Below are 15148 nucleotides of genomic sequence, written 5' to 3' on the forward strand. Positions count from 1 at the left end.
AGTACAGAGGATTTTTAGGGCAGTGAAACTATTCTGTATAACACTATAATGGTGGGTACCTGTCATTATACATTTGCCAGAACTCATGGAATGTATAACATCAAGAATAAACCCAATGTAAACTATGGGTGATAATGTGTGCTGTGCTGAGTTGCTCAGTCATGTCCAACTCTTTGCAACTCCATGGACTGCAGCCAGTCCAGCTCTGCTGTCCATGGCGATTCTCCAGGCAAGAATACTCAAGTGGGTTGCCATGCCCTCCTTCAGGGGATCTTCCCAACCCAGGGATAAAACCTAGGCCTTCTGCACTGCAGGTGGATTCTTTACTGTCTGAGCCACCAGGGAAGCCCAAGATTACTGGAGTGGGTAGCCTATCCCTTCTCCAGGGGATCTTCTCGACCCAGGAATCCAACCGGAGCCTCCTGCATTGCAGGCTGATTCTTTACCAGCTGAGCTACCAGGGAAGCCTGATAATGATGTGTAGGTTCAACAATTCATAACAAATGTACCATCCTGGATGTTGATAGTCGAAGAGACTTGGGTAGGGATGGGCAGAGGTGTATGTAAGCTCTCCACTTTCTTTTCAATTTTGTTGTGAACCTAAAACTGCTCTTAGAAAAGTAAGCAAGCAAAACTAACCATGTTTAAACAAGAAAAAAAAAAAAAGGTTGCCTAGGAACGGGAGAGGAAATGAGTGTGAGCGTGGATGGGGAATAAAAAACAATAATAAAGGAGAGGGATCTTGCACTGGGTCTATGACAATGAACTGTCATGAAATGAATGTTTAACTCAATGGTCACCTTCAACCTGAGAGAAAGAAAATGAGGTTGATGTATGTGCACCTGCTCTGTAATCACAGATATATCAGATACAACATCAGGTTATTAATTATATTTTGCCCCAGTATATACTCATTCTCATTCACTTGTTCATCACATTTTGAACATATCTCCTTACGACGAAGTAACCTCATAAGATAAGCTGAAAGCTAGACTGTGAATGCAATTTTTCTACATCACATTCCCCATAGAGGGAATCTGTTTTATACTTCCCCACATCTTAGCATTTCTTTGAAAGAAAGTTTTCTCTGCGTGAATGCACTAGACTTGGACGTGTAAGGAGGAATGTGCCTTTCCTGCCTTCATTTCCTGATACTTGCTGCCGGCTGGTGGCGTTACCGCGCAATAACTAATATTTTTTGCCTTTCAGGAACAGCGGAGCACAGTTGTCGAACTCAGCTGCAGCTGGATGGTTCTTTTTCTTTTTTTTTTAACTGCCTCGCCGCGCAGCTTATGGGATTTCATCAATAGTTCCCCGACCAGGGATTTAATCTTGCCCTCTTCAGTGACAGCGTTGACTGGATCCCAGGGAATTCCTAAGTCCAACTTTTCTGATCTTAGGAAACGCATCCCCGTGAATTTGCCAACCTAGGGGACTCGACTCACAGTAAGTTCAACACCACCGCTTCAAGGGTCCAAGGGGACGATCTCGGAGACGACAGAGATCACGCAAGCCTTTTTGATCCGAAGACTCGCCCAGTTCTCCCTTGCGCCCCCAGGAGGTGCAAACTGGTGGTGGGGGACTGCGCATGCGCGGTTTGACGGACATTGCGCCGTCAACGCTTCCGGTGGCCTCGGGTCTCCCGCTACAGCATGAAGATGGGGGAGGACGTCAGAGGAGCGCACAGCGAAGGGCCACAAAAGCTAGTTCTCTGTGTTCTCTGCGGCCTGCCCGCGGCAGGAAAGTCAACTTTCGCGCGCGCCCTCAGACACCAGCTACAGCAGGAACTCGGCTGGGCGGTGGGCGTCGTCGCCTATGATGACGTCATACCGGAAGCGGTCCTTGAGAAGGCAAGCGCACGCCCATTGGTCAGGACGGAGGGGGCGGGGCCTAGGCCGGAGTTCCGTTCAGCTTATTTGCTCAGTCGTGTCCGACTCTTTGTGACCCCTTGGACTACAGCACGCCAGGCCTCCCTGTCCATCACCAACTCCCGGAGTTTACTCAGGCTCACGTCCATTGAGTCGGTGATGCCATCCAACCATCTCATCCTCTGTCGTCCCCTTCTCCCGCCTTCAACAGCCAAGGGAAATGTATTATTGGAGGAGACCTTGATGCTGGGAAATGGGAAAGATTGAGGGCTGGAGAAGAAGGGGACGACAGAGGATGAGATGGTTGGATGGCACCATAGGTGGGTGTACTGGATAATGCGTGGTGTGGGAGAAGGATCCCTGATGGAGGAGAGACGGGAGTTCGACGAAAGTGAGCTGGTTTGCACAGAATAAGTTGACTATGAATATGACAGGTACAAACAGCCACAGGTATAGGGTTAGATTCTGAAGTTAGCGTGCAAGGTGGAAATCTCCCATTGTCAGATACCCTCCTGAAAATCCTTTGGGAAGGTTGTTCTGTAAAGAGGGACAGACGCTCTCAAAAATTCCAACACAGCCAATTTAACAATCAGCCAGGAAAATCCAGGTTTTATGGGGCTTTAAGTTATGCAGTTTGAGGGAAACTTTTAAAGAAGAATACAAAATTACAAGTAACAAGGTACTTACTAGGGTGCCTCCTGTGAAAGTCTAGTCTGTACAAATGAAGAATTCGGCCTCTGAAGCTTGATCTTCATTTGTAATCGGTGTAAACCTGCCACTGCCATAATAGAAAAAGATGTTGGTTTCTTAGTTGACCACCAGATGAAGTAAGAGGCTTGTGTTTGGGTACCAAGTACATACTCAGCTTTTAGCCCTCAGATCACCCTCAGCGAGATGAGATGCATCCCTTTGAGAAACATGAAAACAAAGACTTGTGGTAACAGTAGATTGACGGCATTCATCTCATGCTAACTCTAGAGAAAACAGTGACATATTCTGAAATTTTAAAGTAGTTTTGTTGTTTAGTGCTGAATGTAGATGTTTGCATAAATAAAATGCAAATATGGTGTGATTTCAGTCTGTGAGTATATTTGCAAAAATACAGTACATTTGGCATGTGAAAAATTTTGGACTTCACCAGCAAAGTTATATATTTCCCCATTCTTGGTTAATGTGAGGTAAATGTGGTATCAGTCCCATAGCAGCAGTGGATTTACTTAGGTAATAGTATTTCACCACTCTGGAGGAAGCTGGAACTTGTCAATAGAGATTGTATTTGCTGTGGTTTTCCCTCCGTTTTCTTACTGTATTTTTTCCACTCTCCCCCTACAAAGGCCCTGGGGCTCATCTTGTTACCATGATTAGGATATCTCACATTTTAGGAAGTGATCTATGTTGCTGTTTTCTTTTCAGTGGATTTCACTGATATATTGGGTTGGCCAAAAAATTCATTTGGGTTTTTCTGTAAGAGGGCATGGAAAAATCCGAATGAACTTTTTAGCCAAACCAATATTAGTTTTGTGTGCTGTAATCTCAGCGATGTGATGGGGCGTGGACAGACAGGAGAGGGATCCTCATCTCCCGTCCTTGTGTTTGCCCTCCAGCCTTGACCTCATAACTGAGTTAGTGCTCTCCAGAGCCCTTGAACAGCAGCAAAGTTACTTGTGTTTCCAAGCTCTTTGTTCTCTTCCCCTCAATCTGCTTACTCTTATCTTTCCCTATCCCATTCCATTTCTATTGTTAGCCTGAGGTCCTTTCATCTGGACCCAGAGACTGTTCAGCTGATCCTCTTTCTGTCTGAAACTTTTCTTATTTCAAGGGCACATGGGCATTGCTATATCTTAGCCAGACTGTTTTTAATTTGGCAGGATATTTATTTTGGTTCCTTCTTTCTCCTGGATGGTAACAGCTTTTCATTCTTTCATTTGCTCACTTATTCAGTCATTTCATAAACATTTCTGGAGCATCTATTAGGTGTCAAACCCTCTGCTGAAGGCTGGGTATACAGCAGACTATTGATCTAGCAGGGACATGGAGTTGCTTAAACAGTGTAAACCCTCTTAGAGTGGAGACTCAGTGTATACAGGTGTCATGGTAGGCGAGGGAGGGTCTGCATGCCTTCTGCATGGTTGAGTCTGAAAGGAATTCACAGAGAGCTAATATCGCTGACTAGTTTTTCAGTAGAGGGAATAGCATATATGAAGACATGAGAATAAGAAAGCAAGCTGGGACTAGAGACCTCCAAATGGTTCAGAAATTATCATATGGACCAGGGGGGTGTTGAAGCGTCACCACACTACTGGCCAAAGCCTAATATAACTTTCAGTTCTCTGGTATTTTGCAGCCATCCCAATGGAAATTGCTTCGCCAGGAACTGTTGAAGTACCTTGAACACTTCTTGCTGGCTGTCATTAACGGGTGTCAGATGTCTGCCCCAGCCAGCAGGACTGAAGCCATGTGGAAGGATTTTATAACCTGCTTGAAGGATCAAGATCTGATATCTTCTGCACCTGTTGAGGCCCAGTCTCTCTACCCCTTAACGAAGACTGCTGTGTCTAGACCTCTGCTTTTGATTTTAGATGACAACTTTTACTATCAAAGTATGAGATATGAAGTCTATCAGCTGGCTCGGAAATGTAATTAACACATTTTTTTTTTCTCACACACAAGGATATTTATTCACATATCAAATTTATTAGTGCTGGGACTTCCCTAGTGATCCAGTGATTAAGACTTCACCTTCCAATGCAAAGGGTGAGGGTTTGATCCCTGGTCAGGGAGCTGATATCCCACTTGCCTTGTGGCCAATAAACCAAAACATAAAACAGAAGCAACACTGTCACAAATTCAGTAAAGACTTTAAAAATGGTTTTTAGTGAGAACTTAAGTGGATTAGGAGGTTTATATCGATTCAGTACTGTGAATGGTCTTTCCTTCTGCAGATGGGATAACTTATATAAATACATTTAGTTCACATTTTGGAAAAATACTGCCTGAGTAATTTTGTGGTTTTTGAATTGTTTTCAGATTCATTAGGCTTTTGCCAGCTCTTTTTAGATTGTGCTCTCGAGACCTGTCTACAGAGGAATGCCCAGAGACCACGACCACTGCCTGCCGAGACCATCCACCAGATGGGAAACAAAATAGAAGAGCCCAACCCCGAGAAAAATGCTTGGGAACACCACAGCCTCGCAATTCAGAGTCCAGCATGTGCTTCAGAGGCCAGGTAGCCCACTCAAAGGTGTCTTTTCACCAGGTGCCTCGCTGAGCCAGGCCCTGGGCTGCATACTTCTGTATCCATTTGATTGCTCTTCACACAAGCCTTGGAAAGAGATTATTTGTTCCCATTTGTGTAGAAGAGAAAACCCAGTGAGGAAGTTTAGCTTGCCCAGAGTCACTGAGGTTGTCAGTTACACCTGAGAGGTGAATCCAGGTTTGTTTGCAAATATGTCCTCTTGTTAAAGTTATACAGTTTCCCAGGGATCCGGGCAGGGAGTTCAGAGTAGGGTACCTCTCTGATACTCTTGCTGAAGTAGTGTAGTCTAGATTGCCCAGCAGTTTTCTTTCCTTTGTCAGTTTTTTTAAAAACTTTTTATTTATTTTTTTGGCTGCACCACGAGGCTTGTGGGATCTTAGTTCCATGAGCAGGGATCGAACCCACATCCTCTTCACTGGGAGCACAAAGTCTTAACCACTGGACCACCAGGGAAGTCCCCCCTGTAGTTTTCTTATACAGAGAAAAGGAATGGAACTGAATCCTGGTTGCGCCTTAAATCTCACTCCGTTACACTGCTTGTGTAGGTGTGAGGCTTGTGGCTATGCTCTCTAATGCATTTGATTACTGAAATAGGTCTCGAGAGTTCTAGAGTTCTGGTTTACAACATTTCTGATAGAAATTTCACCGATGATGGGACTGTTCTGTGTTTGTTTTGCCTGGTATGGTAGCTGCTGCTGCTGCTGCTGCTAAATCACTTCAGTAGCTGCTAGCCACGTGCAACTGACCATCAAGCACTGGACGTAAAACCAGTGCAAGTTATGACCTGAATTTTGTTTATTTATTGGGCTGCTCTGGGTCGTCTTTGCTGCATGTGAGCTCTCTCTCTAGTTGCAGAGAGTAGGGCTGCTCTCTAGTCACTGCGCATGGGATTCTCCTTTCGGTAGGTTCTCTTGTTGTGGACCACAGTCTCTAGAGCACAGCCTAAGTAGCTGTGGCCTGCGGGCTTAGTTGCTCTGAGGCATGTGGGATCTTCCCAGACCACGGATCCAACCCATGTGTCCTGTATTGGCAGGTAGATTCTTAAACACTGGACCACCAGGGAAATCCCATGACTTGAATTTTAAATGTCATTTTGATCACTTTAAACTTGACTGGCTGCATGTGGCCTGTGGGTGCTGCAGGAACAACACAACCCTAGAGGTATGTCCCCCACGGTCCCTTAGTTCCCGCCTCACTGTTGTCCATATGCGATCAACAATTTTTAAAACGCTAATGTTTTAAACTCTGTACTCTGTATTCTCTTCCAATCATATAAATCTTTTTCTTAAACTCAGTCTTCAAAATGTTTAGTTCCCAAGATACAGTTTCCATGCATTTTGTAATACTCCTTGGAAGAAAAGTTATGAGCAACCTAGATAGTATATTCAAAAGCAGAGACATTACTTTGCCCACTAAGGTCCGTCTAGTCAAGGCTATGGTTTTTCCAGTAGTCATGTATGGATGTGAGAGTTGGACTGTGAAGAAGGCTGAGCGCTGAAGAATTGATGCTTTTGAACTGTGGTGTTGGAAAAGACTCTTGAGAGTCCCTTGGACTGCAAGGAGATCCAACCTGTCCATTCTGAAGGAGATCAACCCTGGGATTTCGTTGGAAGGAATGATGCTAAAGCTGAAGCTCCAGTACTTTGGCCACCTGATGCGAAGAGGTGACTCATTGGAAAAGACTCTGATGCTGGGAGGGATTGGGGGCAGGAAGAGAAGGGGACGACTGAGGATGAGATGGCTGGATGGCATCACTGACTCGATGGACATGAGTCTAAGTGAACTCCGGGAGTTGGTGATGGACAGGGAGGCCTGGTGTGCTGCGATTCATGGGGTCACAAAGAGTCGGACATGACTGAGTGACTGAACTGAACTGAACATTCTAAAAACATTCAAAATTGGATTTAAGTTAAGTATTGTTCATAGGGTTGATGAAATAAGCTACGGCTGAGATTTCTAATTTTAACTTCCCATAATATCTTGAAACTTTGAGCAGGCAAACACATAGCTGATTGATGGCTTGTGTTTCTGGAATACTGAAAATGTTTTCCTTCAGAAATGAATGGCTGGTTGAGATATTTAGATATCCCATGAGAGCAACCCAAGGTTATCATCACTGCTTTGGGGGCTAGTTCTTACTAGAAGTAGGAACGAGTGTGAGCTGTGCCAGGGCCAGGGCCAACCCTGAGCAGAATCTGCAGGTTTGTCTTGAGTCTTAAGAACGTGGTCCAGGGACTTCCCTGATGGTCCAGTGCCTAAGCTTCTGTACTCCCAAAGCAGGGGACCCAGATTCAACTCCTAGTCCGGGAACTAGATCCTACGTGCTACAGCTAAAGAGATTCCACATTCCACAGCTAAGACCCTGTGCATCCAAATAAATAAATATATAATTTAAAAAAGAAAAACACCTAAACCAGGGAGAAAACAACAACAAAAACAACCCCTGGTCTAAAATAGTCCCAGCATAGCTGTGAAGGGGTTGTCTAAAATCTGGTGGCCTTCTATTGGAAGTTGAAAGATGATATGACAGATGTGCCTTTCCCGGGCTTCTGTGAAATACTACAGCTACTAACTGGCGGTTCAGCATTAAAGAATCCGCCTGCAGTGCAGGGACTGCAGGTTTCATCCCTGGGTCGGGAATATCCCCTGGAGGAGGAATTGGTAGCCGACTCCAGGATTCTTGCCTGGAGAATCCCATGGACAGAGGACCCTGGTGGGTTAGAGTCCATAGAGTCACAAAGAGTTGGGCATGACAACTGAGCTCACATACACGGACACACACACACACACACACACAAATGAGTAGAAGCCAGGAAATAAAGACTAAGCATGCTTCTCTGGGGAATATAAAGTTGTAGGTGCCTAAAGTTCAGCACTTAATGAGAGAAAAGAGAGTGCCTTTTCAAAGCTTATTAATAGGGATCTTGGGAAATTAATATTTTTTACAGGAGGGATTTTGGGGGGGCTTCTTGAAGTTCTACATTTGAATTTTGCAAGTAGAAAGTAGCTTCCAAATCACTTTGCTTTTCCCCTTCTGTTTAGAATTTTAGATATACCACTTTTATTCCTCTAGAATTCTGCTTAATGCTCAAAAACACAAGTTCTTTTAAAAACAGATGTTTGATATAAGAATTTATTTAATCCTACCTTCTCTTACAGGCTGAAGCTGACTGATTTATTGATTACTGCTTTGGAAAATCCAATAAAATACGTGGAGGAGAATTTGGAACAAAAAGTAAGTCTTCCAGTTGAGATTTAGCATAAATGAAAAGGAACTTTCTCTCAGAAGAAGGATCTTCTGTAGGAAGAGCCTTTGGAGCTGAGCATTAAGTATAAGTAACGTGTGGAAGATGATCTCTGTCCCTGCCCCAGCATCTCAGCAGCATCCAGTCCCTGACACTTGGGTGCAGCGGTGCTCTGGAGGCGGCCTGCGCTGCTTGCTCAAAAGCAGCTGTTAAATTTTCAGAAACGTTGGAGCCTGCTGATGTTACACTGGTAGTTTGAAGTGGGCATGGATGGGAATATTTACACCATTGTTGTTGTCGTTCAATCTCTCAGTCATGTCTGACTCTTTGCAACCTCAGGGACTGCAGCACATCAGGCTGCCCTGTCCTTCACCATCTCCCAGAGCTTGCTCAAACTCACGTCCTTTGAGTCAGTGATGCCATCCAACCATCTCATCCTCTGTCATCCCCTTCTCCTCCCGCCTTCAGTCTTTCCCAGCATCAGGGTCTTTTCCAGTGAGTCACCTCCTTGCATCAGGTGATCAAAGTATTGGAGCTCCAGCTTCAGCATCAGTCCTTCCAATGAATATTCAGGACTGATTTCCTTTAGGATTTACTAGTTTGATCTCCTTGCAGTCCAAAGGACTCTGAAGAGTCTTATCCAGCACCAGAATTCAAAACCATCAATCCTTCAGTGCTTAGCCTTCTTTATGGTCCAACTCTCATATCTATACATGACTACTGGAAAAACCATAGCTTTGACTAAACGAACCTTTGTTGGAAAAGTAATGTCTATGTTTTTTAATATACTGTTTAGGTTTGTCATAGCTTTTCTTCCAAGGAGCAAATATCTTTTAATTTCATGGCTGCAGTTACCATCTGCAGTCATTTTGGAGCCCAAGAAAATAAAGTCTGTCACTGTTTCCATTGTTTCCCCCATCTGTTTGCCATGAAGTAATTGGGACCAGATGGCATGATCTTAATGTTTTGAATTGAGTTCTAAGCCAGCTTTTTCACTCTCCTCTCTCACCTTCATCAAGAGGCTTTTTAGTTCCTCTTCACTTTTTGCCATAAGGGTGGTATCATCTGCATATGAGGTTATTGATATTTCTCCCTGCAATCTTGATTCCAGCTAGTATTTCATCTAGCCCAACATTTCACTAGATGTACTCTGCATATAAGTTAAATAAGCAGGGTGACAATATAGAGCCTTGATGTACTCCTTTCCCAATTTGGAACCAGTCTGTTGTTCCATGTCCAGTTCTAACTGTTGCTTCTTGACCTGCATACAGATTTATCAGGAGGCAGGTCAGGTGGTCTGGTATTCCCACCTCTTGAAGAATTTTCCACAGTTTGTTGTGATCGACACAGTCAAAGGCTTTATCATAGTCAATAAAGCAGGAGTAGATGTTTTTCTGGAATTCTCTTGCTTTTTCTATGATCCAGTGGATGTTGGCAATTTGATCCCTGGTTCCTCTGCCTTTTCTAAATCCATCTTGAACATCTGGGAGTTCTTAGTTTACATGCTGTTGAAGCCTAGCTTGGAGAATTTTTAGCTTTACTTTGCCAGCATGTGAAATGAGTGCAACTGTGTGGTAGTTTGACCATTCTTTGGCACTGCCTGTTTTGGGGATTCGAATGAAAACTGACATTTTCCAGTCCTGTGACCACTGCTGAGTTTTCCAAATTTGCTGGCATATTGAGTGTAGCACTTTCACAGCATCATCTTTTAGGATTTGAAATATGTCATCTGGAATTCCATCACCTCCACTAGCTTTGCTTGTTGATGCTTCCTAAGGCCCACTTGACTCCTCACTCCAAGATGTCTGGCTTTAGGTGAGTGATCACACCACCATGGTTATCAGAGTCATTAAGATCTTTTTTGTATAGTTTTTCTGTCTATTCTTGCCACCTCTTCTTAATATCTTCTGCTTTTGTTAGGGCCATACCTTTCCTGTCCTTTATTATTCCCATCTTTGCATGGTATGTTCCCTTGGTTCTCAAATTTTCTTGAATAGAGAATCTTTCCCATTCTAAATAGACAAACACTATAGATGGGTTTGTTTCTGTCTTCGAAAGCCTATTCTTAGACATTAACCAGCATACTGCCTACACGGAATCCAGCTTACAACTTGATGTATTTCATTTTTACCCTCTCCTAGAGAAGAAGGGGGCTTCCCTGGCAGCTCAAATGGCAAAGAATCTGCCTGCAATGCAGGAGACCTGGATTCGATCCCTAGGTTGGAAGATCCCCTGGAGACGGGAATGGCCACCCACTCCAGTATTCTTGGCTGGGAAATACCATGGACAGAGGAGCCAGGCGGGCTACAGTCCATGGGGGTCACAAAGAGTCGAACACGACTGAGCAAATAACACTTTCACTAAAGGAGAATGCCTGGAAGAGAAAAGCTACTTTTTCTTTTCTTTCAGTCTCTTCACCTGTGTATCACCTACACTTTAGTCATTTCTTTTATACAACTAGGTAACTGTCCCAATAACAATGTCTTATTACCTAGGAAACAGACAGACTTATCTGTTCAACTAACATTCTTCATCAAGCTGATCAGACCCTCCGAAGAATTGTCTCTCAGACAATGAAGGAAGCCAAAGGTATGCTGAGTAGTTAAGATTCTATTCAATTGAGACTATTCTCTCCTGCTCCTCTTGTTCCCTGGACACGAGTACTTTATGTACTTTCATTTGTGACGTTTACATCATGTTTTCAGTTTAAATGTGCAACTCGGTTGAGTTAAACTTCAACCCCTGGAATCAGGCTTTCATCCATCCAGTAGGTTTTTATCAAGTGGCTACTCTGTACTAGGCTTTATTCTAGATATTGGAACATTTGGAGGGAACAGAATGTCATACTGAGGAGACACACACAAAAAAGAAATATATGAATATATGCCAGCGCTCTGAAGAAAAATAAAGTAGGGCAAGACAGTGTAGTGATGGGAGGATATATTTTTAAAAGAGCAATCATGAAGACTTCTCAGAGGAAGTGACATTTAAGCAAAGATGCGAATGAAAGGAAATAGCAAGCCATACTGATGCCTGGAGTAGCATTCCAAGTAGTGCCGAAAGCTGCTTTACCTGTACCAGGTAAAGCTGGTATATTCTAGAATACAAAAGAAGCCATTGAGTCTAGAGTGAAGTAAGGGATGGGGAGAGGTAGTCAGGGCCGGTTGGAAAATCAGCATGGCATCTGAACAAGCTCAGTGCACCGTCTGTCTGAACTTAGATGAAATATGTGGTAATTACAGTTTTGGAAAATTATTCCTTTAGGTTTTAAATATTGAACTCTTTACTATCACCCTTGGTTTAAAAAAAAATAACAGCAGCTTAATACTTCTTGAACTCCTTTTATATGCCAAGAGCCTTATATATTATTTCTAGTCTTCAGAATCCTATCAGGGAAGTGTAGTTTTACAAATGGGGAAATGGAGGGTCTGAGAGGATAAGAGTACCTGCTTAAGGCTACACTGAACAGTGGCTATATACTTGGGCAGCTTGGGGCTCAGAGTTAAATCTGATTCTAGTCTATGCTTTCTGTTATGCTCCCGCACATCACCAGCATTTATTATCAATACCTTTAGAAAAACTTAGGACATTGGAAAAAGAAACAGTATACTAACTATATTATGTTTTTCAGACTTCTTTTTTTAACCCTGATCCATAACTCGATTTTAATACTGTAACCTAGTGTGTGTAGCCCCTTAACGTGAACACACTCCTGCATAGAAACAAGTTTCACAAAACGCTCCCAAGTTTAATGAACTCTACTGTGGTCTATTTGATTGCATCTTAGAAAAACACTGGTTGCAACATGCAACCCAGGTATGAGTTATAATACAAAGTTTGGAAAAGAGCTGGAACAAAAATGGTCTTATGTCAGAAAGAAAACAAGAATAGTTGTAGTAGAAGTTTTCAGCCATTTGCCTTTGTCTATAAAATGAGTTAGGACTGTGACATCACTTCATGGCAGATAGAAGGGGGGAAAGTGGAAGCAGTGATGGATTTTATTTTCGTGGGTTCCACAATCACTGAAGATGGTGACTGCAGCCATGAAATTAAAAGACACTCCTTCGAAGGAAAGCTATGACAAACTTAGACAATGTATTAAAAAGCAGAGACATCACCCTGCTGACAAAGGTCCATATAGTCAAAACTATAGTTTTTCCAGTAGTCATGTATGGATATGATACTGCTGCTACTGCTAAGTCACTTCAGTTGTGTCCGACTCTGTGCGACCCCATAGACGGCAGCCCACCAGGCTCCCATGTCCCTGGGACTCTCCAGGCAAGAACCCTGGAGTGGGTTGCCATTTCCTTCTCCAATGCATGAAAGTGAAGTTGCTCAGTTGTGTCCGACCCTCAGCAACCCCACAGACTGCAACCTACCAAGCTCCTCCGTCCATGGGATTTTCCAGGATGGATATGATAGTTGGACCATAAAGAAGGCTGAGTGCCAAAGAACTGATGCTTTTGAATTATGGTGCTGGAGAAGACTCTTGAGAGTCCCTTGTACTGCAAGAAGATCCAACCAGTCCATCCTAAAGGAAATCAGTCTTGACTGTTCATTGGAAGGACTGATGCTGAAGCTGAAACTCCAATCCTTTGGCTACCTGATGCGAAGAACTGACTCCTTGGAAAAGACCCTGATGCTGGGAAAGATTGAAGGCAGGAGAAGGGGGCAGCAGAAGATGAGATGGTTGGATGGCATCACCGACTCAATGGACATGAGTTTGAGCAAGCTCCAGGAGATAGTGAAGGACAGGGAAGCCCAGCATGCTATGATTCACGGGGTGGCAAAGAATTGGACATGACTTAGCAACTAAACAACAACATAAAGTCAAGGGGGACTAGGGTTATACCCAAATTACTCTCAACTCTCTTCCTATCTATTAAAAAAAAATTTTTTTCCCCTTGGTGAAGGAGATGGCTAGCTTCTGGAACTCTGCTTAAATAAAATTAAATAATTTGGTTCTCTTTCCATCAAGAAGTAAAAGAAAAATCCACAAAATGGGAAAAAATATTTGCAAATCAAATCTCATAAGGGACTTATACCCAAAATATATAAAGGACTCTCACAACTCAATAATAAAGACAAATAACCCTATTTTTAAAATGGGCAAAGAATCTGAGTAGAAATTTCTTTAGGGAAAATATACAAATGGCCAGTAACTGCATGGAGACACACCCGGCATTATTAGTTATCAGGGAAATATAGATCAAAACCACAGTGAGATACCACTGCACACTGACTAGGCCAGCTAGAATCTAAAAGTCCAAGTTTTAGTGAGGATATGGAGAACTCAGAATCCATGGACACCACTGGTGGCAATGTAAAATGGTGCAGCTGCTTTGGAAAACAGCCTAGCAGCTCCTCAGAAGATTAAAGGTAGTTACCATGGGACCTAGAAATGAAAACATATTCATATAAAAATCTGTACACAAGTGCTTATAGCATCATTATTACTGACAGCCAAAAGGTAGAAGTAACCCAAATGTCCATCAGCTGACAAACATATGGATATGTCCATCTACCCATAAAATGGATTATTCAACCATAAAAAGCAAGAAAATACCACAACATGGATGAACCTTGAAAACATTATGTAAAGTGCTAGAAGCCAGTCACAAAAGGTCACATAGTATGAGTCCAGTCATGTGAAATGTCCAGCATGGGGAAATCTGGAAACACGAGGTAGATTACTGGTTGCTTAGGGATTGAGGGCAGAGAGAGGGGGGATGGGGCAGGAGGGTATATTAGTTATCACAGATGGTAAAAATGTTTTTTAAGATTGACTATGATCATTGCTGCTTATATCTGTGAATATACTAAAACTACTGAATTGTACTTTAAATGGTAAGCTGTAATGTTAATTTTACCTCCATAAAACTGTTCAACAAAAAAAAAATCAGTTCTTAGTTACACCACCCACATGGCTCGTGGCTGCTGGACTGAAGGCCAGACATAGCACATTTCCATCATTGTAGGAAACTCTATTGGACAACTATTCTAGGCATATGAGCTTCAAACCCGTCATTTTCTAGCTCTGCTCTTTGGCCTTCCTACTTGTTAATCCAATAAGATGGTAAGTCAACTTAATTTGGCAACAAAAAGCCTTTTCTGCTCACACATTTCATAGCAAGTTATTTAAATGATTTGCTTGTATTGCATTAAGGTTACCTTTATCTACACGTACATTATACCAGCTCAGTTATTATTTGTAGAAGGATCTGATTGGTTTGTCTGAAGTAATCAAATTAATTTCCTAGTGTCATCAGTCCAGCTAAATTTAATCTACCCAAATAATTTTGAGTATCTTTATTTTAGATGAACAGATGCTTCCATACAACTTGAAGCTTTTGGCAGAAGAACTTAACAAACTCAAAGCAGAGTTTTTGGAAGACCTAAGACAAGGAAACAAAAAATATCTGTGCTTTCAACAAACCACTGACTTATCAGATGTTATTTCTTTTTTCCATTATGAGAAAGATAACATTGTAAGGAAGTATTTTTCAAAGCAGCATTAAAACTTCTGAATCTTCAATCAAATATCTAGTTTGGTTATGATTTTGCAAACTAATTAAAACAATTATGTATTACTGGATGTGTTCTAGTCTAATAATGTGAATTGCCTAATGCAGAGTTCCAAAAAATAACAAGGAGAGATTAGAAAGCCTTCCTCAGCAATCAATGCAAAAAAATAGAGGAAAACAACAGAATGGGAAAGACTAGTGATCACTTCAAGAAAATCAGAGATACCAAGGGAACATTTCATGCAAAGATGGGCA

The 15148-nt window shown here is 42.5% G+C and overlaps 1 protein-coding gene across 2 annotated transcripts; it reads left to right on the forward strand.

Moving 5' to 3' along the window:
- Window positions 1-1179: 1179 nt before the first annotated feature.
- PSTK (phosphoseryl-tRNA kinase) lies at window positions 1180-14909 on the forward strand. 2 transcript variants are annotated; one of them, XM_069566788.1, is made up of 6 exons: window positions 1180-1868; window positions 4213-4504; window positions 4896-5094; window positions 8284-8359; window positions 10865-10958; window positions 14688-14909. In XM_069566788.1, the coding sequence occupies exons 1-6, from the start codon at window positions 1653-1655 to the stop codon at window positions 14885-14887; spliced, it is 1077 nt and encodes a 358-aa protein (XP_069422889.1). In that variant the 5' UTR covers window positions 1180-1652; the 3' UTR covers window positions 14888-14909. The 2 variants fall into 2 exon arrangements, with proteins under 2 accessions (XP_069422889.1, XP_069422890.1); XM_069566789.1 differs by having other exon boundaries at window positions 1182-1850.
- Window positions 14910-15148: the final 239 nt, after the last annotated feature.

The sequence above is a fragment of the Ovis canadensis genome, chromosome 22, assembly GCF_042477335.2.
Source record: "Ovis canadensis isolate MfBH-ARS-UI-01 breed Bighorn chromosome 22, ARS-UI_OviCan_v2, whole genome shotgun sequence".
Classification (NCBI taxonomy): domain Eukaryota; kingdom Metazoa; phylum Chordata; class Mammalia; order Artiodactyla; family Bovidae; genus Ovis; species Ovis canadensis.